The sequence below is a fragment of the Pleurodeles waltl genome, chromosome 6, assembly GCF_031143425.1.
Source record: "Pleurodeles waltl isolate 20211129_DDA chromosome 6, aPleWal1.hap1.20221129, whole genome shotgun sequence".
NCBI lineage: Eukaryota > Metazoa > Chordata > Amphibia > Caudata > Salamandridae > Pleurodeles > Pleurodeles waltl.
In genome coordinates this window covers 1,103,622,989-1,103,649,606 of record NC_090445.1, presented here as the reverse complement: position 1 = coordinate 1,103,649,606, position 26,618 = coordinate 1,103,622,989, and the positions used below count along the sequence as shown (strand labels likewise).

The 26,618-nt window shown below is 41.7% G+C and overlaps 1 protein-coding gene across 2 annotated transcripts in view; it reads left to right on the top strand.

Annotated features, from left to right (window-relative positions):
• Window positions 1–26,618, top strand: part of PER3 (period circadian regulator 3) — a 476,770-nt gene that overhangs the window by 151,575 nt on the left and 298,577 nt on the right. For both annotated transcript variants that reach the window (XM_069240206.1, XM_069240207.1), the window contains exons 6-8: window positions 10,961–11,162; window positions 19,987–20,038; window positions 23,896–24,038. In XM_069240206.1, the coding sequence (XP_069096307.1) occupies window positions 10,961–11,162; window positions 19,987–20,038; window positions 23,896–24,038 (397 nt within the window). The remainder of the gene's footprint in view (window positions 1–10,960; window positions 11,163–19,986; window positions 20,039–23,895; window positions 24,039–26,618) is intronic.

Sequence of the window (26,618 nt, the reverse complement as noted above, 5' to 3'; positions counted from 1 at the left end):
GTAGTGGTGGGCACACTGCTGATTGACATGTCCTGGCGACAGAGGTATGGGCACGCTGGGTGGGTGCTGTGGTGGTGTTTCCTGAGGGGGGAGGCTCTGTGGTGGTGTGTGACTGTGGCTGGATAACTGACTGTCCGGAGGTCCCTGATGGGCCAGGTTGGACATCCAGATCCAGGCGAGCAGAGCCGCTCTCATCACTGTGGGCCTCTTCTGTGGGGGAACTGGATGTTGCTGGCACCTCTTCTCCCGTTACATTGGCTAGAATACCTGTTGGAAAGTAAATTCAGTGTTATTCTTTCTGTGTGTGACATATTGTGCATGGGTGGGTTGCCCTCTATGGTTGTTATTGCCCTGGTAGCTTTACCTTGTGTGAGTTGTTATGTGGTAGGCTAGCTGATTCTCTCTAGTGTGCATACTTTAGTGATAGGTGTCCATGCAGGTCTGTGAGTGATGTTCATGCATTGGTATGGCATGCAGGGCTTGGCATTGAGATGAGTGGGTTGGGATGTGGGGTGTGTGGGAGGTGGTGGAGTGATGGGAGTGATGGGAGTGAGGGTGAGGGTGGGGGTATGAAATAGCATGCAGGTGAAAGTAGTAAAGAGTTGACTTACCAGAGTCCAGTCCTCCTGCTACTCCTGACAGGCTCTCAGGATGCATGATTGCTAAGATTTGCTCTTCCCATGTTGTTAGTTGTGGAGAGGAGGTGGAGGTCCACCTCCAGTCCTCTGTACTGCGAGTTGGTGTCTTGCTGCATTGGAACGTACCTTCCCCCGTAGGTCGTTCCACCTCTTCCTGATGTCATCCCTTGTTCTTGGGTACTTTCCCACGACGTTGACCCTGTCCACAATCCTACGCCATAGCTCCATCTTCCTAGCAATGGATATCTGCTGCACCTGTGCTCCTAATAGATGTGGCTCTACCTGGATGATTTCCTCCACCATGAACTTTAGCTCCTCCTCAGAGAATCGAGGGTGTTGTTGTGGTGTCATTGGTGTTGTGTGAATAGTGTGGGTGAGGGTGTGTAGGGTGATGTGTTGAGGTGTGTGTTGTGAGGTGCGTGGGTGGTGTATAGGTGATGGTGATATGTGGCTCTGGTTGTATGAGTTGTCTTGCCTCCCCTCTCTGTTGGGAATGGTTTGTAGCTGTAAAGGGTTGTGGGTTGTGTGGGTGTGTGTTTTATAGTGGTGTGGGTGTGTGGGTGTGGTGTGTGTATAGGTGTCAGGTGTGTGTAGTTTGAATTGTCCAATGGGGTGTTGTTTTGTTTGAGTGTGTGTATTTTGAGCGTGGCGGTATGTACCATCAATGGTTTACCGTGGTTGAATGTCTGCTGTGGTGATTCGTGTGTCATAATGTTGTGGGTGTAGTTCTGTTGGTGTAACGGTGTGAGTTTTGATACCGCCAGTTTATCACTGACCTTTGGACCTGTGTACGTGGCTGTATTCTGTCGGATTGTTGTGTGTGTGTCATAATATGGTGAAGGGATATCCGCGGTGGCGGTGGAATGTTGGCGGCAGTCAGCATGCCGGTAAGTGGGATTTACCGCCAATGTCATAATGAGGTCCTTAGGCCCATATTTATACTTTTTTTTGCGCCGCATTTGCGTTGCTTTTTGACGCAAAAGCGTCACAAACGTACAAAATACAATTGTATTTTGCAAGTTTGCACCGCTTCTGCATAAAAAAATGACTCCAATGCAGCGCTAAAAAAGTATAAATATGGGCCTTAGTGTCATTGATTCTTCCACTTGTCCTAGAGGGTGAATACAACCTCCAGGCACTAATGCTTCCATGCTTGACCATATACTTGACAATATAATTCCCACAGTTCAGGATCCCAGGCAGATTAGGGGGTAACAAAGTAAATAATATTTGAATGGCTAATGTCCCTAAGTTTGGGTAGTGGATTTGAATTCTATGAACCCTGCCTAGCAAGATGTTCAAGGCTAGACACTTACCCATAAACCATTCCAGGTCTTTCCTGTCTGAAGTATGGGCAACTGTTTCTGGAACCCACAATGTTATCACACAATAAAATGTGTGGTAGGCAGGTGCCCCTGTGAAGCTGCAACTTTCTCAGGAGGAAAAAGCCAAAGACATAAAAAACCTCCCCGCTGATTAGGTTTCATAGGGTAGGAAAAACGAGGAGTCAGGAATGAAGGGTCATGAAGTCCCAAGAATGGAGAGTCATAATTAATATCTGGAAGAAGTGAGGAAAGAGTGAAGGAACACAGCCTTGTTATGCGCACCCTCCAATCAGACTGAGGCCTTTAAATAGTAAAAGAACAGGAAAAGAAATAACATCAAAACACCATCTGACAAGAAATCTTGTAGAAGGTCAGGAAGAAAACAAGAGAGGAGAAGTCATGATAAAAAGGAAAGGAAAAGTATATGAAAACATAAAGGGGGTATTCCGCCGTCAGAATACCGCTGCGCGGTCAGAAGACCGCTGCGGTAATGCTGAGTTTCCCGCTGGGCTGGCGGGCGACCGCCAGAAGGCCGCCCGCCAGCCCAGCGGGAAACCCCCTTCCATGAGGATGCCGGCTCCGAATGGAGCCGGCGGAGTGGAAGGGGTGCGATGGGTGCAGTTGCACCCGTCGCGATTTTCAGCGTCTGCTTGGCAGACACTGAAAATCTTGGTGGGGCCCTGTTAGGGGGCCCCTGCAGTGCCCATGCCAGTGGCATGGGCACTGCAGGGGCCCCCAGGGGCCCCGCAACACCCGTTACCGCCAGCCAGGTTCTGGCGGTCAAAACCGCCAGAGCCAGGCTGGTGGTAAGGGGGTCGGAATCCCCATGGCGGCGCTGCCTGCAGCGCCGCCATGGAGGATTCCCCAGGGCAGCGGGAAACCGGCGGGACACCGCCGGTTTTCCGTTTCTGACCGCGGCGGTACCGCCGCGGTCAGAATGCCCATGGATGCACCGCCAGCCTATTGGCGGTGCATCCGCGGTCGTTGGCCTGGCGGTAGTCTACCGCCAGGGTCAGAATGACCCCCAAAGTGTACTAGCTGAGGAGTTGCCTAATAGCAGCTGAAAACCCTCAGTCAAGTGATTGCCATTTTGAAGCTGAAGGCGCATCAGCCAGGAGCATGAAAGTAAACGAGCCCAGGTGAGAAACTCTCCCATCTCAAAGCCATCTATGTTCAATTCTTGGCACATAGGTGTCCGAGAAGCCGCATATACAACAGTATACCACCCTCCCAAGTGCTCAACTTTGTCAGGAGATAAGAAATTAGCATGCCAGTCTTAGGTTCTCGGGCTGAAGAGGCAGGAACCCAAGAACGCCCACTAGCAAGATAGTTTTTCAAGTGAACAAAGAACTGCAAACGTCCTCTGAAAATTTGAGTCACGAATCTTGCTGATCTAATATTTTGGTTCCCTAATTACCATGACAGAAAGAAGAGGAGAAATCTGAAAAAAAAATCTGATACAGCAGGCTTTTACTTGAGACATGAATATTAGTGTGAGTTTTCCAAGTGTTAGCAAAACGTAGCCTAAGGGAGAATGGATTGATTTGTTTAGTTATAACAACGGGCCCAAAGAACCAAGGACAAAATCGGACTAACAACTTTTGGGTGGGCAAGCATTGGGAAAGGCAAGCAAACCTTCTGTCCCACCTCAAAGTTTGACTTTCGTAGCCCTCTTGGAATCCTGAGGATTCCGAGCAGTTAGTATTCTTTCATAGTCAAATATCTCTATAAAATCAGCAGCAGCAGTCTTAAGAGGAGTATTCAACGAGGAAGATGGAAAACAAAGAGGAGGAAAATCCTGATTGCAATAGAATGAGGAGACTTTGGTAGCAGAGTGAACCTAATTAGTATTCGAGACCTCTGCTAAGGATAGATATCGTGTCTCAGTTGTTTTGAGTAACATTAAAGAAAGACCTAAGATATTTCCCTGCGATCTCATTGACTCTTTTCATCTGACTTTTGACTGTTGATGCTAACCTGAAGACAGAGCTTCATGGATACTCAGATTAGGTCAGATTGAACACCAGAGTCTAGAAATTATTTAGAAAGCCATTAGAAGAAACACAAGACAAGTTCTATGGTTGATTTACCCCCCTTTATGGTCTGCTACTGAAGGGTCATGACACATTTCACAACCTTGGTTTGAAGTTCTTTGTCAAGCAACAAGGTCTTGTGCAAAGACCATTGCTGACATGATCTCACAGCGAAATGGTGCCAAAGTATTCTTTCGCCTTGATCTGAACAAAGGATATCATCAGTTGGAACTCGAAGAAAATTGCAGTTACATTAGCATCTTTTCAGCTCAAATTGGTTTGTTCAGACATAAATGCTTGAGTTTCGGTGTTCCCCCAGTTACAGCACTTTTTCAAGATGTCATTTGACTTATCATAGAACCTGTCATGAATGCTTTAATTAGAGTGACATGCTGGTTTTTGAGGCTACTTAAAAGGAACATGATTAAGCTCTTACCCAAGTGTGTTGTTTACCTGCTGAAGCAGGTTTGACTCTGAATGCTGAGAAATGTGAGTTTAACAAAACAAAACTCAAATTCTTTAGCTATATCTTTTCTAATGGGGGTATGTCACCAGAGCCACTAAAGTACAAGCTTTGTCAGCCACCAGTCCCCTAAAGATTGTTAGCACGATATGTTCATTCCTTGTCATGGCCAGTTACTGTTCCTGATACATATGTGACATTTGCCACAGTCAGTGCTCCCTTGAGAGACTTAATAAAAAGAAATGCTTCATTCTACTGGTCATGTGAATGTGAACAATGTTTAAAAAAAATCAAACATGCAATTGAGAATGCCACTGAAATGGCCTACTTTGAATCAAAGCTTCATACAGAGGTTGTAGTTGATACAAGCCCGATCCGACTGGGCATGATTATTGCCAAACACAGTGGACACCCAAATGCTCGAAGGCAAATTGTGGCATATGCAAGCAGAATTATTTCGCAAACTTAATGTGCCTATTCACAGCCTGAGAAGAGGAGTTTAGCAATTTTGTGGGCTTGTGAACATTTCCACGTATTCTTATATGGAAAATCTTTCACTCATGCAATCCAAAAGCCAATATGCCTCCTAAAATTGAACCCTCTGGGTTGCAACTACAAGAATATGACTACACTATTGTGCACCGATCAGGGAAAGATCAAACTCCTGCTGACTACTTTTCACGATTGCCAGTACAGTGTCATGGTGCCTCCAAAGCAGCTGAAGCCTACATTACTGTTATTGTAATGTCCAGCACCCCTACTGCTATTTCATTGGAACAAATTATTACTGCAACGAATACGGACAGCGATATGTTGATACCGAAAGACATTATTGGGCATCAATCCTGGAAACAGCACTCGTGACAGCTCACATGTGACAGTGAATATTAGAAGTTCAATAATGTGAAAGATGAATTCTCCATTACTCAAGAAGGTATTGTTTTACGTGGTTCAAGAATTGTCACACCAGAGAGTATGTGACAATAAGTAATTAAAGTGGCCCGTGAGGACATCATGGAATTGTTGCCACTAAACGAGTACTATGAGACAAAGGGGGTCATTCTGACCTTGGCGGACGGCGGAGGCCGTCCGCCAAGGTACCGCCGTCAGAACACCGCACCGCGGTCGAAAGACCGCGGCGGTGATTCTGACATTTGCCCTGGGCTGGCGGGCGGCCGCCAAAAGACCGCCCGCCAGCCCAGGGCAAATCAACCTTCCCACTAGGATGCCGGCTCAGAATTGAGCCGGCGGAGTGGGAAGGTGCGACGGGTGCAGTTGCACCCGTCGCGTATTTCAGTGTCTGCTGGGCAGACACTGAAATACTTTTTGGGGCCCTCTTATGGGGGCCCCTGCCATGCCCATGCCATTGGCATGGGCACGGCAGGGGCCCCCAGGGGCCCCGCGGCACCACCTACCGCCATCCTGTTCATGGCGGGAGAGCCGCCATGAACAGGATGGCGGTAGGGGGTGTCAGAATCCCCATGGCGGCGGAGCGCGCTCCGCCGCCATGGAGGATTCAGACGGGCAGCGGAAAGTCGGCGGTACACCGCCGACTTTCCGTTTCTGCCCGCGGCTGAACCGCCGTGGTCAGAATGCCCCGCGGTGCACTGCCAGCCTGTTGGCGGTGCTACCGCCGACCTCCGCCATGGCGGTAATTACCGCCATGGTCAGAATGACCCCCAAAGTTTGGTTTCCTCGTCGTAATCAAAGAGTTGAAAGAGAGCTGAAGGCCTGTCATTTGTGCACCTGCATATCTTCCAAAATCACTCACCATACCTTGAACATGTCAGATTTATCAAAACATTTATGGGAGAGAGTTGCTGTTTATTTCTTTGGTCCTCTTGACAATGCTTATCCCCTGATAGTGATTATCGATGAATACTCTCATCCATTACTCAAGAAAGAGTCATCAAAAAGTTAGATGGCATTTTTGCTATATGTGTGTGTACCTTCAGTTCGAAAGTCAAACAGTGGCCCGCATTTCAATGGTTGAGATTTCAGAGACTTCCTCAATCATCTCAAGATGATGATCAGAAAAGTACACCTCTTTGGCCAAAAACAAATGGTGTTGCTGAACTTTACATGAGCACCCTTAAAAAGGTTGACCCCTTATTTGACAACAGATGAAAGTCCTGCCACCCTAATGTTCAGGAGAACCGTGACGAACAACTTATTGCAATGGACCAACAAAAGATCTACAGCAGATGGTGAACTTTGTCATACATAGATCTCGTAAACAAAGGATGAAAGTATATGCCAACAAGCGTCAATGTGTCAAAGACATTATGTTCAATAAAGAAGATCAAGTATTGGTGTGGCAAAAAAGGAAACGTAAACTGATGCTTTCTTTGATACTGAACCTTTCAAACTTGTAACTGGCAAACAACACATTGTGACTTCTCATCGTTCTGGAAGTACATTATGCGAGATTCTTTGCACTTCAGGCATCTGCCTCCTCATTCATCAGTTCTTGACGTCAGAGATGAGACTGGTTCAATCAAGACTGTAGAGAGCTCTTTGACTGCATCTGTCCCTACATCACCAGTGTCCGCTATGGGCGTTTTTTCTCTCTTGTCACAGCTTCAGAGGACAAGAGCTGGGAGTTTAATCAGAGCTCTGTGACGACTTACAGAGGAGCGTAATTTATATATATCTGTAAAAAAAAAATGTTTATTTAAACAGGGCAGAGATGTAGGGGGTTATTCTACCTTTGGAGGAGGTGTTAATCCGTCCCAAAAGTGACGGAAAAGTGACGGATTTACCACCAGACGTATTACGAGTCCATTATATCCTATGGAACTCGTAATACGGCTGGTGGTATATCCGTCACTTTACCGTCACTTTTGGGACGGATTAACACTCCTCCAAAGTTACAATAACCCCCGTAGTGTCTTGTGTGATAACAATGACAGGACCCTTTTGCTTCCTGATGGACTAAGCAGAACTGTGACTTAAGTGCTGGTGTGTGTTGAATAGATTTCATATATAATATTGAGTTCACAGTTACATGTAGAGCAATAAAGATGTGTAAGACCAGGTTTTGTGTGTGGCATGGTCATTGACGAGTACCCAGGCTGGTGCGGTTGCTACAATAACCATATTTAGTAGCAGTTGTGACAGAATTGCTTACACTTTCTGACTCTGGTGGTGCAGGTTCTTGTGGAAAAGCAAGAGGATGACACAGTAGTGGACATGATACTGCTGAACACAATATAACAAAGTGAGTGACACTCTAGGCTGTGAGGTGCTCTAGCCATGGACTCCACAGCTTCAGTAGCTGCTTTTGCTGCCACTAATTGTCTGAAACAAACAAATCTGCAACACTGGGAAGCCATCAGTAGTAATTGTTGCTGTTCCCTTCCTAAACTGTGTGCTCTGGTGTAACCTCAGTTTTTCCTTCGACCTTCAGCTTCTTTTAAAGCCACCACACTACTGTAGGCCCAATTGTGCAGTCTATGCAGCAGCTAACTACGCCAGCCATAGATATGGTAAGGTCCAATAGTACTTTGTGCACAATTCGGTCAATCTGCCCTGGGTGTCTAGAGGCACCACTACAGTGAGCGAAATCCCAAAGAGGAGTCAGGGCAGCATCTACTACAGTTAGCTGCTGAGAGCCCCCCTCAGAACTGTGTCTTAAAGGAGCTTGCCATCCTTTGTTCTGGTTTGCTTGGTGCTACTTTATCTCTATCGCTGCCACACTTGAGCTGTGCATACCACCCTCAAACTGCCATTCACACTGTTGGAAGCACTGTGATGAAGCCAAAGTGCCTAGGTAGCACCATAAAAATCAGCAATTGAAAAGTCCACGCATTGGGGTAAGCAAAGGAAACCACTTCCAACACTGGATAAATGATCTCTGCTTCATATATCCTTAGCACTGAGGTAAGTAGCTTGATAAGTTTGGATCTTTCTGCTATGCATTTGCTTGTAGTGGTGGAGTCTAACAAGGTTGCAGAGTATGTCTTTTGAGCTTGAAGAGAACATTGGACAGACGTTTGGTGCAAATATAGATCAATAGCCCTTGCACAGTATGGAAGATCATGTGGATCCTATTACTACTGAACCTCGAGAGTTCCAAAGGTTTATGAGACATTTCCTCTTAGAGATAACTATTGGACAAACAAGATGTAAGCATTATAAAGCAAGTAGAATTAATACACTTCTCAATGTTTGTTATCATCTGCAGACCACCACAAGCCTGCTTAGTCTTGTGTCCATGCAAGAGTTGACTCACACTATGAGGACTATCCAGCATTATTTCATATCTTAGCCTTTGTTATACTAGATTTACAAAATAAGTTCAGAGCATTCTGCCGTCATGGAAATAAGTTGAAATGATAGTTAACTGCAAACTGATTTCTAAAGCTACGGCAGAAACTCCTAAGGTATTCTGAACTCAGGGCCTGATTACGATCTTGACGGATGGGATACTCCATCACAAATGTGCTCGATATCTTGTCTGCCTATTTCAAGTTTCATTATATTCTGTGGAACATGTAATATGGCAGACGGGATATCTGTCACGTTTGTGGCGGAATATCCCATTAGCCTAGATTGTAAACAGGCCCTAAGACATTATTTTAAAGAGTAAGCATTGAAAATGGTCAACTTTGCATAATGCACTTTACCAACTGAACATCAGATTGCTAAATACGATTGGGCTATATTTTCTTATGCAGGCATTGAGTTACCCATAAAAGTGACCAAATGAAGTGGTCTACAAAGTTGCATGATTCATAAGAAACTTTAGCTTCTGACAAATTATTAAACGATTCAGGGACAGCAGTGCAGCACATTTTAGTTACTGGAGAATACAATATTAAACATCACCGATCTCTCATTTTTATATTATTCCACATAAGGTATTGAAATGGAGCACAAATGCTCAGCAAGGACCAGGGTGTCCAAGGTGTGTACACTTTCATCCAGTTTCTGTATGTTTGATCTTTGAATGAAGTTATTTAGGCCTACCAGAGATATATGCAACCCTTTTCAGAAGTGGAGGGAGGGATGGTAGCCCTTTGCACAATGTCATGTTAAGAGTTACAGAAGAATAGAAGGCTGTCTGCTTATATTGTGCAAATACGGTCTGGTGTCTGAGGACTTCTGGACCACAGAGGGATTTCAAGCCACCATCTATGAAAGAATGGAAATTGGAAATGTATGCTTTTTATCATTTTTCTAAAGGTGGTCAGAATCTCCTTTGATTTTCAATGTTTTTATAAGGTATGATCTGCTTTTGAAGTATCAGATTTACTTACTGGGGATTGAGGATGTTCTACCCGCATTACACAAACTGTGGTTTACACAGACTAACAACAGTTTTGTTCTGCTCTGTTTTTACCTCTGACAATACTCCATAAAACACTAAAAATGTAAACATTTGTTTAAAATGAATCGTGAGTGTAAGTCAGGTGTGGGGCTGGAGAGCGTATGCATGAGTGTAGATGTGTATGTGTGGTTACCTGTGTGTGAATTGTTTTTTTGCTGAAATGTATGAGATAGTGCAGAAGGTAACTGATGATATCTATTTTGTGCAGATGAAATAGCGTCAATGGTAGTAGCAGATGTATTCCAACACTGTCCACAGTCCTCAGCCATCTCCAAGGTGGATCAAGCCCAGTCTGGATATAAGCTCCTGGGTTAAAAGATTCTTGAAAGCCTGTTCATGACTAAAGTCATGCACATGTACTAACCGTGGAACTTTACTTTAGTTACTAGATCTTTTAACCAAGGCTGGTTATGAGAGCAATGCCAGATAATCAAGAAGATCAAATAGCACAATTAAAATGGCATGCATTGATTAACTTAGCCAATCAGGATGCCGGTACCACCCTCTATTTATGCTTGCTTTCTATTTCGAGTGGTAGAGCCGTTAAATGAATTGAAACAGTAGAAATGTTTTCAACTGTTGTGTGAGATTATGGGGACCAGGCTAAAAAGGTTATAGTTCACTTGCTACTTGAACTTAACAATTGCTAATTACTCTTCCCTTCCTTACTCGCCATTGCCTTTTGGTGGGGCATCTTAATTGTTGGTTGGGCAATTAACAGTGATTCACGCCTTCAGCATAAGTTGTGCTTCAACTTCAAATATGATGCGAACCATTGATAATGCCATAAGAAGAGTACACAAAAGAGTAGGTACCTTCTTTATAGAACCATTAGATGAACGGGGCTGGTGCTAATGTCATTATTTCTAAAATGCCCGAGGCATTGTCAGCTGTTAGTTGTCATTTCACTTCAGTGTGGACCCACTTCTTTAACTCAGACACATAAAAGACGGGAGTGTGAGGAGCAATTAAAAACTGCAAACGACGTCAGGAGGTGCCATTATGCTTAATTACAAATCTTATCATTTTTTCCTTAATTGTATTGTTTTTTTATTGTTGGTCTCTGAATGCAAATCGTTTTGAAATGTGTTAGAAGTCATCATACGTAAAACATTTTTGATATTCTGCGAAATCCTCCCGGCTCTAAATCTGCCTTTGATCTTTTGAAGGATACCTTTGTGGTGGTCTTTTCATTAACCTCTGGAAAAATGGTGTACATCTCTGAGCAAGCAACGGCCATCTTGAACTGTAAGAAGGACTTTCTTGACTCCTCTAGATTTGTAGAGCTTCTGGCTCCTCAGGATGTCAGTGTTTTCTATAAACATACCACCCAATCCCATCTGCAACCGTGGAACATGGGCACAGACACAGGTTTGTATATTCATTATTTTAGATGTACTTGGTTATGCATCTTTTGGCACATTCATTCTACCTTTTCCTATGTGGGAGCTGTATAAACACATTAGAACTTGCTTCTGTTCCAGCTCGTTATCAGTTGAAGCATTGTAGCAGATAGAATACTCTCTCCTAGCCTTCCTAATGAAGCAGCATATGATTATTTTGAATTCATTGAACATAAGTCGATACAATAATTAACTAGTACAATTATAGTTCACAAGATAGTCACCTTACAAATTTTTACATAGATAGCCTCAAACTACATTTAATTTAAAATTAGAAATTATTTCATATTTATTAAGGGTTTAAAGAGGGTAATACATCCACATTTCCATTCAAACATTTTCAAGCATACAGTTCAATGAAATACATGAAGGTTAGAGATGAAAGTTCCTGCACCTGTCTTTTTTCCTCAAATGCAGCTTGGCACCTGACTCTCCCGCAGTCCAGCCGAGCAGCCCATTTGTCGTGATCTTTTCATGTTTTGCGAATGGTGGGTATTAAAATGGATGGAAATTGAGTTTACTGAGCCATCTTGCAGTTGTTCTTCTAACTAGTCAGAAATGTTCTGAAGCAAGCACAGGATTCAACTGCCATCTTAAAAGATTTGATGTTGTAACAGGTATCACAACTTGGCCACTAGCTCTACAACAGAGGACATAGAACTGAAGCAGTTAGGAGGCAGCACTTATGATCCATGGTTTGCCTACTGGTCACTTCATAAGAATCAGGCACACCATCAATGTATTCTTAAGTGAGCCAGTCTCCCAGTCAGTGCCCACTATCTCAGTCTGTAATGACTAACATTGCCATGTTTAGACACCAAGCCTTAATTCTGGAAAGCGATGCCACAACTATGTGTATCATCTGTATGTTTATCGTGTTTTGTGACACTCTGAATGTCTCCCTATAACCCTTGTAGCAACCCCCATCCCCCGGATGGAACATACCTAATCTCAATATAGCTTATAACCAAAGAGTCAATTACCTGGTCCCTATAGCGTTGGAAGTAGGATACGAGTGGTAAAAACTATAGGGGAATCTACCTCAGTCTTCAATCTCCACATATCAGGAACACTTCACATGTTATCAGCCCTTTCGTCCACACAACAAAGAATCACCAAAAGGAGTGCTCAGATGGTCTAGATAAAGTCACTGTTGTCAGGCTGTTGTTTGCCTTAAGGTTCACGCCAAGCCGTCTACAGTCCAAGGAGCAAGCCGAACCCCCCACCCCTGATAAATTTAGAAGTATCTGTGTCTGTTTCTTCACATGTTGTGGCAACATCTTAGTCATTCGATGTGGCTTTCGTGCATGTACTTATAATCTGGTTGCATATTGTCTTGACTGCTGCAAGTTTTTGTGCCAGTACTCCACAACCTAATGGCCCAATGGCTCATACTGTTCTCTGATTGTTCCTCCTTTTGTTTTCCTTTATCATTGATAGCTTGTGCCGTTAGTAGCTGTCCGTTGGTCATCCAAATCCTGCACCTATTTTTATATCTGTGCAGAAGCATCCACTTCTCACATGAGGACGAGCCTCTTCTGTTACATTGTAGACCTTGCACCGCTTTGTGTCCCACTGTTGTGCCAGGGAATAGGATAGTACATTAGGTTACTCAATGTTATAGAAAGTTCTCAAAGTAAACAAGAGGGAAGCAAACATTGTAGTGATTTATAGGAAAACCCCAAAAAGGAACCAAGAGTCCAATAACTTTCTAGGGCAGACAAGGGTCGAATATCCAGGACACTAAGCAATGACCATGCAGCGGATATGCCTCAAGCTGTGTTTACCATCACTGTGCTTTGCGGCCAGACAATCCTATCCCATTGAAATCTTCTTTATATCAGAACCTGCACTCCTTTCAGTTACCCTGTGTATGCACAAAATAAAAACAAGCCACTTGTTTTCTCTGTTCTTGCACAGTATTCCCGATTTCTCTGTAAACACCTATGCTCTATTGAATTTCAAGCACATATTAGAGTCAACAACATCAATTCTATAAAGAAATGTTCTAGTGCTCTATATGTACCAGTTTCACAGTGAACAACATGGGTAATGGCAGTTGGAACATTTGTTGTCAACAAACATCCCAGATCTATTCACTTATTAGGTCATTTAGACCCAGGAGGTCATGGAGTGCCCATACAGAAACACCACAAAGCTGCAGCTATATTTGCGCTGAACAGTGGCTGTGCTTTTGCACCTGATAATTACCTCAATGATAAGTAATAGGAAACAATGTGAGTGAACACTTCTCACAACCATTTTATCTATTACTAGTCCTTGTTTTACATGGGCAAATGCCTTCAGCTACAACCTGGTAGTAATGCCCTGTGCGAATGTCTGATAAAGTATTATTTGTGCACAAGTCCTAGTAAGGCCATGTGCTAAATTGGACACAAATGCTTTCTTAATTTGAGCACGTTTTCATTTTGCAAATGGGCTTGTTACAAATGGGGTTTCGGATTGGCTAGGGTATGCACCTTAGCCAGGCAGAATCCACCACTCTAGTCAGGGCAAGGTGGTTACACACTACGGATAACCTGTGCTCACCCCCTGGTAGCTTGGCACAGAGCAGTCAGGCTTATCCACATAGGTCATATATAAAGTATTTGTGCAACACACTCACATTAGTGACATGAAAATCAGACCACAAAAGAGACTCCGCACAGGGTTATACAAATATAGGCTCCTTATATTGTAAATATCATAGACAATACACAAATCAGAAAGATAATACACCAAATGAAGTTACTGCAGTAAAGCTCTGTATGATGATAATGCCAAGATCATGATGTTATACTTTAGGCATCACCAAATAATTCAAGTGGATGGTTCCTCAGGCAAAACAACATGACATTTGAATATGGTGCACATTATGAAAGTGCTGAAGTAATACCTCTAGTTCTTGACTCTACTAGAACCAACATAATGTACATCAGAACTATTAGGCATAAAGATGCAGCCGAAAAGCATATAAATCCGAGAAAGCAGGCACAGATATAGAATACCTTGGCCCCTATTAGCAATGTTACGGTAACCTCTTCATTTTACTGAAAATATATGTCTTAGTAGACGGTGTCAAAACCTCTGTGCATCTACTAGGTATTATATGGTGATTCCTGGTGGATTCCTTTGGAAATAGGCCAGTTACAGAAAGTGCAAAAGGAACACTGCTCCTGTTGTAGCCACTATGATCAGTTGTATGTGTTGTGGAAGGCGGTCAGTCCTGGGAACAATTAGGGGCCTCCATAGAGGTTCCACTGTAGCAACACCAACCATGGGGACCAGCACCACTCCAAGGTATGAATTCACACGGGGCGGGACTCTCAAGATAGCTTTGGCAAGGATGCTTCAGGTCTCTCTGCGTGCAGCAGGGCTCTCCAGCAGTTGCCCACGAGTGCACGGAACAATTGGTCAGCATGAAGAGGCGGTCATGGGCTGCCACCATACCTGGGTTCCCGTTAGTGCAGGGTGACCCGTGATGCCAGGGTGTCCCTCCTGGTGACCTGAAGTCTTGGGGACCGCAGTAGATCTCGAACATGGGCCCGCTCTTGCCTGCCTCGACCACTCTGGACTGGTCGGGCACAACAAGTTTCTCAGAGTGGGGCCGGAAAGTGAGCCTCATGGGTGCCCACCCTGAGTTTCCAGAAAATGCTTCAGTCCCTGGAGAGCCCTTGGGGAGCAATGCAGCTGGCATTACCTCAGTGCTGCAATGGCTTGCAGAGTGTATCGCCGGGAGGGTGGGCAGTGTGAAACATGAATTCTCAGGGGGCCGCATCCTCCTCACCGGGATTGAGCCACTCCACACGAGTTAAGGGGAATCACAGATCAGTCCCTGACACTCCATATGACAAGAAGCAGGCAAAGATAAGGCACTCCACATGTGTCAGAGAGAAACAAAGCACACTTCCCTCAATGGCCACCACATGGGATAAGAGAAGCCAGGGGCAGCACGCACCGCTCCTAATGAGCTGAGCCCCTGGTAGGACACTAGGAGCACAGGGGGCAGTAGGCAGGCAGACCAGCACATACAGTCACTTTTCAGAGGGGCTGTCCCTTAAGCAATGTAGCCCGTAGCAGATCAGCCCACCAAAGCAAGTTCTGTAAAAAGGTGATTCCACCTGGTAGCACAACTGAGTATAGGAACCCCACACTCAGGGAGTAGCTGACAGTAGGGCAACAAGCAGAAAAGCAATCCAGGGAGTCCTTTATGCCACCCAGCACCAGCAGACAACCACAGAAGAGCAGTCCAGATGAGTCTTTTGGGTAGTCCAGTAGGCTTTCTGGCAGAGTTTCAGTCCCAGTTTGGAAAAATGCTCTATAAATCATGGGGCAAGAGCCCCTGTACTTATACTCAAGGTGCCCAGATTCTAGAAGGTGGGAGAAGGTTCCAGCCAGAGCTGACCAGTTCCAAGAATTTACCCTCTCCCCTAATCTGGCTCCAGACATCAATAGGGGGTAAATGAGCCATTTGTATGAAGGCAGGACACAGCCTCTTCAAGTGTAAAGTGTGAACACACTCTGCCTCTCCCAGCCCAGGAAGTCCCTCAGTAAGTAGATGAATGCAGATATACCCCTGTCACACCTAACCCTCTCTGAAGGATGGCTGTCTTCAAGAGTATGCCCAAAGTGGTGCTTTCACGCTTCCCCAGATGTGGATTGGAGTCAGATTGCAAAGCACCAGAGTTGTAAGCACAGAAAAATGCCCACTTGCTAAAAATGTGAGAGAAAAGGGGTCTGGTTTATTAGACAGTGAGTTTAGGCCAAAAAAACATAAATGAAGAAAACAAAAGTGAACACTGTCAGTACTTTGAAAAAAATCTTTACAATGAGATAGCAACACATTACCACTCTCACAATTTAATTTTTAAACTCTGTCCAAGAATTTCTTGAATTGTATCAAATGTTCTTGTCAGAGACAAATAAAGCAATATACAAATGCCTAATGTGATGAATTGGCACTGCAGAAACATTTGTAACATACAAATTCCAAACATTAAGTGACACACATTACTAAAAAGTGAACATCCAGGTTCTGAACCAGTTTGAAAAAAAAGAACAGGAGCTGAACTTATTCACAGATAATTCCCGCTCCACATTAGAGAGTCAAAAGACTGATTATAGGTCTTTTTAGTGGATCAGTCGGGGTGGTGTGTGTTTAAGGATATTGCTCTTAATCCTCCCTGCAGGCCCAATCCTCTAAAGTAGCGCTCTCCAACTACTCTATATTGTTGACATGTTTCAAGCCCACACAAATCAAGGGTTCTCTGCAGGATACAGAAAAACTGGATATGGCTGTAACACCAGAAGACAAAAATAAAAAACAATTGGCTGCTGATCAGTTAGTTAAACAGATTGCGAAAAGATCAACTCCTAATCACAATGCCCTTCCAAAAACTCTGATACCCCTGGTGAGTAACGACAACCTTTTTTACAGGTGACATGCTGCTTGAGCGATAATCTCCCGTTTTCTGAAGAAAAAAAAGGGAGAATAAAACCTCACCGTTATGCATCACAACATATCAAAGGTCCAGATATCCTAACTGCTTAAATACCCAAAGGGTTAAAAAAAACATTTTTAGCTGCTCATTTTTTCATGGCAATCCGTCATTCTTGTTTGTCTAAAACTGTTGTGAATGGTGTGACAAAAAACGATGACAAAAAACTGCACTAGCTGAATTGAAAATTAAAAGAATTCAAAACCCAGGCACCAAACGAAAAACCTCCGAAATAGTTACTGTGTGGCCAAAGAAACAATGTATAAGTGTTCAGATCTTAAGCATGAGCTGTTAACAATGCTTGATACAAGATTACATCGTTCTTACTTTGCCGAGCGAATAGGAGGGTCTCAACCTCGCCAGCAACCACTGTGATATGGATCTCTTTAAACACTTGTCCTGTAAAGAAAGCAAAATATCAAGGTCCATTTTTAATCAAATACGGAACTCTCACAATCTAAAGTGAAGTCATTACTGCCTTAAAATTTTGCAGATAATACCCTCGGCAAAGTAATATCGATGTTATATAGTATCTAGCGTTGCTAGCAGCCGCATGTGTAAGATGAGTGCTTTTACATTGTTTCTTTGGCCACACAATAACCATTTCAGAGTTGTTTGCTTTGGTGCCTGGGTTTTGAATTCTTTTAAGGTACAGGAGTAGGCTGTCTGTTACATTTTCAATTCAGCTCGTGCAGTTTCTAGTCATGGTTTTTACCACACCGTTCACAACAGGTTTAGACAAACAGGAATGGCAGATTGCCATGAAAACACAAGCAGCTATAAATGACGTTTTTGTACGCTTTGAGTTATTTAAGCAGAATATCTGGAACTTTGATATGTCGTGATGCGTTGCAGTGAGGTTTTAATTTTCTTTTTTTTTTTTAACTGGGGAGATTACCGCTCAAGCGGCAAGACCCCTGTAAAGAAGGTATTTCAGATTTTTGGAAGGGCATTGTGATTAGGTGTTGATCTTTTGGCACTCTGTTTAACTAAGTGATCAGCAGACAATGGTTTTTTATATCTTCTGTTGTTATAGTCATATTCTCTCTCTCTGACCTGAACAGAACCCCTGATTTGATTGCGTATGAAATGCGTCGACAATATAGAGCAGTAGGAGAGGGCTATTGAATACCTATAATCAGCACCTCTATATACTTTTGGCTGTCTAATATGGAGCTGCGAATAATTTGTGAATAAGTTCAGCTGCTGTTCTTTTTCTTTTTCAAAATTGGTTCAGAACCTGGATTTCCACTGTTTAGTAATGTAGGTCACTTAATGTTTGTAATGTGTATGTTACACATGTATTTTGTATGTTACAAATGTTTTTGCAGTGCCTATTCATCACATTAAGCATTTGTATATTGCTTTATTTGTCTTTTTGTGTATGACAAGTACATTTGATACAATTCGAGAAATTCTTAGACAAAGTTTAAAAATTAAATTGCGAGAGTGGTAATTTGTTTGCTTCCTCAATGTAAAGAATTGTTTCTAAGTACTGATAGAGTTGGCGCTTGTTTTCTTAATTTGTTCACTTTCTAAGAGTGGCATTTCTAAGATAGAATTGTAAAGTTCACCTTCACCAGTAAGCAGGATTTCTCACTACCATTCCAAACATATCAAAAATGCCCATGCTACTCCTTACATTTCAGAAATGGCCACTAAGACATATATAAGGGGATTCCCAATGCAAAGCAATGAGAGGAGCAGCACTCCCAGCAGTGAAAATAAAAATAGGCTGTTTGTCACTACTAGCACATGCAACACATAAAAATATATGTCTTAACTTTTATATACACACAGCACCCTGCCCACAGGGCTACCTATGGCCTACATTAGGGTTTGACTTTGGTGTAGTAAAAAGGGAGTTCAGGCCTTGACAAGTAGTTTGACTTGCCAAGTCAGTATGGTACTAAAGTGTGCATGCACACCCTGCAGTGATAGGCCTGAGACAGGTTTGGAAGGCTACTTCTGTGGGTGAACTGGTAGCATTTTATTTATAGGCCCTGGTCATACGGTATACCACTTTACAAGGGTCTTTCAGGTGAATTAAATAAGCCAAACAGGTGTAAGCCAGCAATACCAAGTCTTAGAGGAGAGAGCACATGTACTTTATCACTGATTAGCAGTGGTAAGGTGTCCAGAGTCCTAAAGCCAACAAAAAGAGGGTCACAAAAATGGGAGGAGAAAGGCAAAAGGTTTGAGGATAACCCTGTCGAAAGGGCCATTTCCATCAAATCTATGTAAACTTTAAAAAATGTATATGAATGCTCCTTTAATTATGACTGCTTGTTGTGCTGTCTCATTCCTACTGAAAGTGACATTCGTATTGAAAGTGAAAGTGTTTTTGCTGGTTAGATGTAATTGTTTTTAGCAAAAACAAATAACAAAATTTATGGGACATGTAAGCAGTAGCTCTGCATCCAGTGGGGTCATCTGTTGGCTAGAATTGGTTGGCTCTAAAAGCACAACAGTTTAGCATAGGCCCTCCTTTTTGAATGGGCTAACTAATCCCATAGTCTTCTGTGAGAGACGGGAATACAGCCGGGCTATGCCCAGGCATAAATCAAAAAGTAAAAAGTTAAAAAAAATGGTTGTGTAATCACCAGGCTTCTGTCTAGCTTTGACATCAGAAAGGCCTGTGTAGTATTTTAGCGGTCAGGAATCTCTGATGGCGGTTGTGTGCTAATGGAGAATGCAAATTAATCATTAAGTTTTAGGAATGAGATGTGACACTAGAGAACGATATATAACATTTTTTTATTACATTCAGCGCCTTTTCACATGAATTACTGAATAATTAGATCTCTGTCGCCTAGCAAGTACGGAAGAGCTTCATGGACCATCTGCTATTCCAATAGACATTATCTCCATCTCCCCACCATTAATGAGATCAGAGTCAGCATTGAAAATACAAGACAAGTCACAGTTCACTCCTATTCCATATTGGCCATCAACTTATGATACTATGCTAATACTGAGTCCGATGATAATTACAGATACCCCTGTTATCGTTAACACCAGTGCAGGATTACTGACCCAAAGGTCAAGCCCAAAGTGGAATGAGTGTCAATTCCAGCTTAGCAAATCAGCCAACGTGCTCTGTATCATGTGGGGCTGAGCTTTCGTGTAGTCCCTTGCAAATCTATAAAAAAGAAATCATATCTTTGTTCCTGAATGGTATAAGGCTTCTCCTTTCTTGCTTTCGTAGAAGTTGGAAGTGGCTGCAGTGTTGGCACCCAGTACAGGAGAGACCTCATGTGTTTTAATTTGAAATATTTATTTTCTCTCTTCCAGCGCCATCCCTCTATAAATACACTCAAGTGAAATCCTTTTTCTGCAGGATCAGGCAAGTTTGTTTCGTTTTATTTCTACTTGGAGGGTGTAGTAAACTGTATTTCATAGTAGTTCACTATAACAAATATTCCTTCTTAAATGTTGTTGATACACGAATATGTGTGCATAATATGGATTAGTAAAACAATTGAATTTCACTGTTGTCTGTCACCTTGTTCCGGTCAGGACAACATTCAAAGTATGAGGAACAGAAATACATTATTTTATCCTGGCTTCTTGGTAAGTGCGACATTTAAGGGGATTTGCAAACCCCAAAAAAATCCATTCCAAGAAGCAGCTCCACTGGGATACTGCCAAATCATGCTTTGCTGAGTATAGTTAGACATTAATTGCAACTACCAAAACCTTGCCTATAGACATGACTTTGCTACTGAGTTAGTGATGAAATATGATTCTACTTCAAGATGTTGGGGTACAATGCCAAATGCAGTCTCTGGGCAAAAATCCCAAACTCGCGGTCTTCTTGCTTAACTTAAAATTACAAATGGGCTGGTCACCCTTATTTCCAGCCCTATTAGAATTACCCGGCCATGCATAAGAGTGACTTATTGCCCATCTATAATCTTACATAATTAATTCATTCAGTAAGAAATTGGCCTCTCATCTCTTGGTAATTTCTTACTAAATGAATTAATTATGCTTATGGACAAGCGAGGATTGACAGTGTAAGAAAGACAACTTAGGTCATCATTATGAATGGCCTGATATTATACCGTTAGTTCGAGTGGGCCCACCCAAAGAAACTATCATTACTTGGGGGCCCATCATAACTGGAATTTAGTGAATTTCCATGTTGATTCCCTCAGGTTTTAATACCGGGGTACAATGCCAAGTGCAGTCTCTTGTCAAAAATCCCAAACTCGCGGTCTTCTTGCTTAACCTAAAATTACACATGGATTGGTCACCCTTATTTCCGGCCCCATTAGAATTAACGGGCCATGCATAAGAGTGCCTTACTGCCCAGTAGTAAACAAATCGAACATGCTCTGGAGAAAATGTACTAATAGAATACATTTAAAAATCAAATCAATTAAAAGTAATCCCAAAACAAAATTGTTATAGAAATACGAATTCTGGAATTTCTCATAACTGCAGGGGTAGGCCTGCTAACCCACGGGTACGAAGATTCTGTTCAGTGCAGCAATACTGAGTAAGAAAATCCTGATTGACCATAGTCGCATCACTAGCCTGCCAAGCTGTCCTTGCTGAGGCAGTGTTTTTGGGTTACTGACGCGTACCTGATAAACAAGTTCAAGGACACAATGGAAATCCAAACACTTTTTTCACCTTGTTAATAACACACACAGTTATTGTACCGACAAACCGGGCCATGTAGTTTTTAACCGGACCATGTAGTTTTAAAATTATTTATTAATGAAGGCTTATTCTCTTGCATAAAATATAAACGGTAAATGCACAGAAACAGACTAAACTAATAGTTAGCATTGCAACTGTCGAGAACAATATGAACATCTCTAGCTTTTTAGTGAACTACATAATGTCCTATGCCCACCTGCAACTTCTAACAGCTACACTAATCTAATCTTGGTAGATAAAATATTAAATAGCATTACTGCCTGTCAGGTTTCTAAAATAGATCGCACAACATACTTTTTTAAATCTGTCTGTAGGTCATCAGAGATGTGCCTATGGAGGGAATCATGCTGGCCTTGATGAAAGACCAGAGTCTTAGCTCGGGTCCTAGATTTTGCACCTTACTCTTCAGTTGAAAGCGGACCTGGATTGGAAATCTGGCATGACCTCTGGTGATAACCTCTAGTGCAAGGACCTCTCCCAGTCAGTGTTAATATCCTAGAGTTTTTGCAAGGTTTTGACCACTGACTTGACCAAATGTTTCCAATATAAAACAGGTTTTGCGATGCTGTTATCTCTTGAGACTACACGATTTCGGTTTAAAGCACTCAAGCTTTCTCCATATATTTACATTAAGGAAAGTACCCAATTGTAATGTCAGCACACATAAGCAGCAACCTTCTGAGATGTTAATTGTTACATAGATATTCCTTTGGAATGTAGTATTATAGAACAATTTTATTCTGGAATGTGGCTTTGATAAACTGATGTGTGGCACTGAGACTTTAAACACAAACTTGTAAAGGACTTTCTGATTTTGCTTGTCTTTCTATCTGGGGCAAGTGATGTTGGTAAACTACTTACTTGGCTTTGCCTCTATCACTGTCTTGTTTTAGTTAGTCAGAAATCTCTTGAATCCTCTTATCCACTTTGGTTGTCAGAAGTAGAAAAGATTCCTGTCTAGAAGTTCTTATAAGCAATACTCCAAGGAGGCATGCAGTTTAGTAGAATTTTGATTTAGCATGCTGACAGAATGGTTTGCACCTTGACTCCCCACTGTGGAAGTCCATAATACTCGTAAAAAAAAAAATTCCAGATACTGGCAAGGAGGAATGCATGGTGTAGGTGTCAGCAGGCCAGGACACAATCTGCAAGGAGGAGCATCCAGAAACTTGTCTAGAATTTAGGATGGATAGTGTGGAGGATGATTGCATATATTCATCTACTCAGCAACCAAGGATAGTGACTCATGAATGCATTACATTCTGTTACAATTTTGGTTCAGCTGTAAAATCAGAAATGTAAAGTTGCTCAATGAGGAACTGACATCTAGCAAGAAAGAACTTCAACATTTTTCAAAATCTTTGTTTTTCAGTACACAAATATTTTACTTGGAGAAATAATTTATCTCCAGTTTTGCTTCTAGATAAATAATTAATGTTCCTTGTGAGTTAGGGAGTAGAGTCTGTGCACCTTTCGGATGCAATCTGCTACTCCATCTGGTCAGGTAAGCCAGCAGCTTTTTGGGGAGAAGTAGAATGGAATAAAGAGCTACATGTAAAGATAAATGTAAGGTTAGTAGAGACAAGGAATTCCCAGTACATACAGTGTGTTTCCTATAGACAGTCATGTCAAGCTAAAGCTGAAACATTGGTTTCAAATGTGCAAGGGCATCTATCCAACCTTTTTTCTTGTTGCAGGTACGAATAGCTTTCTATCTTGGTTCAGCAATCTGCTGCTGCACATATTATTGAACATATATGATAGTGTATTTAATGACAGTATTACTTTAGTAAGTGTGTGAAATCTTGAAATTGGAGGTCAGTTATAAAAAGTACTATTTCCTGAATTTTAAAGCATGAAGGCCAGTGAGATCAAACTATTAAAGGTATGAATTTGTATTCATTACAGCATGGATTTATCTTTTTATAAATATGATGTAGCAAGTAATATCCACTGCCACAGATGGCAATGTAGCACAAGCTTCCTTAGAGTACACTGGACCATAAAACGTTACTGCCATATCAACCACAAAAGTGGTATGTTCAAATTGCATATATCTAAGACATATGATGGTAATGCAGGGTGGAAATAACTGCAGCAGGTGAGGCAATAATAAAAATAGAGAATGCCTTTGAAATGAACCCATGGATGACTTATGTTTATTACTTCTGCTTAATATCATGATTAGTTTCAGATGTTATTGTGTTATTCAATATTGTACACTCAAACTTTAATTTTCACAAGTTTTAGGGCCTGATTACGACCTTGGCAGAGGGGATTAATCTATTACAAACGTGAAGGATACCCCACCTGTTGCATTAGAAGTTCTATTATATCCTTTGGAACTTGCAATACAGTGGGGAGGTTATCCGTCACATTTGTAACGGAATAATCCCCTCCGCTAATGTCGTAATCAGGCCCTTCATTTTTCAGCTGTAACTGATTTATTTGATACTAAAGGATTTTCCTGTTAAGTTATTGCTTTTTTAAAAACAAACAATTACTAATTAGAGGACATGTATATATCTGCAGAGGAGGAAAGGAAGGAGATCATGAGCTGCGGTACTTCCCTTTCCGGATCACCCCATACTCTGTCCGGGTAGGGAACTCTATGACTGCCGAGGTTGAATCCTGCTGCCTGGCTCTAGCAGAAAGAATTCACTCTGGATATGAAGGTAAGGGATGGCAAACAGTAAAGCATGGAGTCTCTTATGCAAAATACAACCTCAGTACCTTAAAAGAATATTTGAAGGTCAAGTTATGCAGTTAATTCTGTAATCTCATCTGATATCATAGAGATCATATTCTTAATAGCAGACCTGGCTCTTTGTGACGTAATTGTTTACAGAGCCAACATTTCTGCATGCACACTTTTCTTTACCAAGTTGTGTTTACCTTATGCTGGATAATAATTACAGGAACTGTATCCAGATATTCAATCAATGCCTTCAGCATTCTCTTTGTATGTAATACCTGCATATCGTTTATCCTTTTCATAAATATCTTTATAAAATTGTGTAGATTCATGTTGGATTTAGTTTGAATCAAACTCATGCCGTATGTTTAACTTTTTTTTAACATTTTCATTTTTGTTGTGATGTTGCATATCGTGTGATACCATGTGTACACTAGGTAATACCTTCTAAAATACTGACAAAGGTGTTTCATGCACATCACTTTATAAATTCCATTGTAGTGCCTGCAGCAAGAAGTTGCAAACAAGTTCTACAGTAACCCTCAGCGTTTAAAAATAATATTAAGCAATATCAAAGGAATATTTTCTGACACTGTAGAAGGAGAGTGCGTGCTAGTAAGGCACTGCTTAATTGAAATTGGATTTCAAGGAAAATCCATTCATTGTTAAATATATCCAGTGGGTATTTAGGTATCAGTTAATGCTGAAATAGTGGTGTCTAGTTAAGAATAATAATCATAATAACTAGTTTTGCCATGTCCAAGGAATGTAAAGAACCAATGTTACTATCAGGCAATTTATTGGTACACAATTGACTGATTTATGTAAGGTTGGAATGCTAAAATGGCATTGCTGGATTCAAACTCATGACCTCCTGTTGACCTTATTTTCAAGAAACACTTATTTTCAAGAACAACTCATTAAGACTTTTTGCTGCTCATCAATACCTTTGATCAAACACTGTGACACCAGTTGTAGGCATAATTCCACGACAACCTTCAGTTTTAGTCATTACTTTCAATCAAAGTAGAGTAAAAAATAGAGAGACGCCTCAAGACAAGGGGAGAGGGTTTAAACGACCAAACAATATGAAGGATTCCTCTTTCTTAATTGCTTGCACTTTAGATACACTCACATTCAGTACACGACAGTCGAATTAATTTAATACCACAGGACTAATGCAAGAACACATAGGTCATGTATTATAAATTCATAAAAAAATACATCCAATAAAAATGATTTGCATAACACGATCAATGTTCCAACATAACACAAATAACATAAAAGACAAATATACAAAACATCATTAATCAAAGGTTGAGAATTCCAAATAAGTACTCCAGTTGATTTCTAAATAAGGAGATACGCTCCCACTTGATGTGCCAATGGCTGAATATGCTCAGTAACATATTAAAATCATCCATGCACTCAGGGTTGTGTTTCTGTTTCCGTCAATGCGTTTCGATGGTCTAGTACCATGCATACCACCTTACTCAAGACAAATACATTTAATGACTCCTCCTAAATGAGTATCTATAAAACATATAATACATCTCCTTAAGACAAATTACTTAAACTTGAATGTGGTGTACTGAATGTGAATGTATTTATAGTGCAAGCAATTCAGCAAGAAGAATCCTTAATAGTGTTTGATTACTTGCAATCAATACTACGGGGTTATTCTCGCTCTTGCATCTACAATGGTTGTCATTAACAAGTTAGCATTGAGATATTTAAAAAGTAGAATGACTGATAGTCATACAAACATATAGCATTACTTGATATTCTAGGGAAACTGTATACAAAATGGATGCTTTGCTAGGATGGGGAGTGTACATTTAATAAAAATAGTATTGTATCTAATAAAGAAGGATTTAGTGTGGACCAAATAAAAATTGATCAATGCACAGCCTGCATAATTCTCATTGCCAAATGTATATGAGTTCAGGATTCAGATATGCACGCTGAGCTTTGGCAGACTACAGGGGTGGTTGCTGTCATATAGATTATTCAGGTTGGCCTGAAGAAGTTTAATCATTGTAATCTAGCTCATAAATGAATTTACAGATGTAAGGCTCCTTTCTCCAGGTACACACCAATTTAATGAAAATGGCCTTTCAAAAGTATAAGTAGTAACATGCCCATACTGCAGTGGAGTGGGGGGGCACCCTTGGTGTTGAATTTCTGGGAGATGTTTGCATTACATTTCAGAAGGCACAAGGACATTTTGATTTAGGTGGTGGCCAATTCCTACAGTCTGGTAAACTTACCTAGATATTGGCCAGATTTCCCATCTGCTCCTGCTGTGACACAAACACTAGAATGTGTGTTGGATATAGGGTCTACATGGAGTTTGGTTTCCTGACTCTATTGCACATTAAAAAATGATAGGGCCTTATTAGTTCTGAAGATTAGGTCTAGATGGGAGGAGGACTCAGATACAAGAAATTTTGTCCGCTGGGAATCAGAAGAGTGTGCACCCAGGTGAGGGAGATTTTTTTAGTAACTCCAAGTTCAAACTGGCATATATTGTCATATGTTACATTGTACTTATCTCATC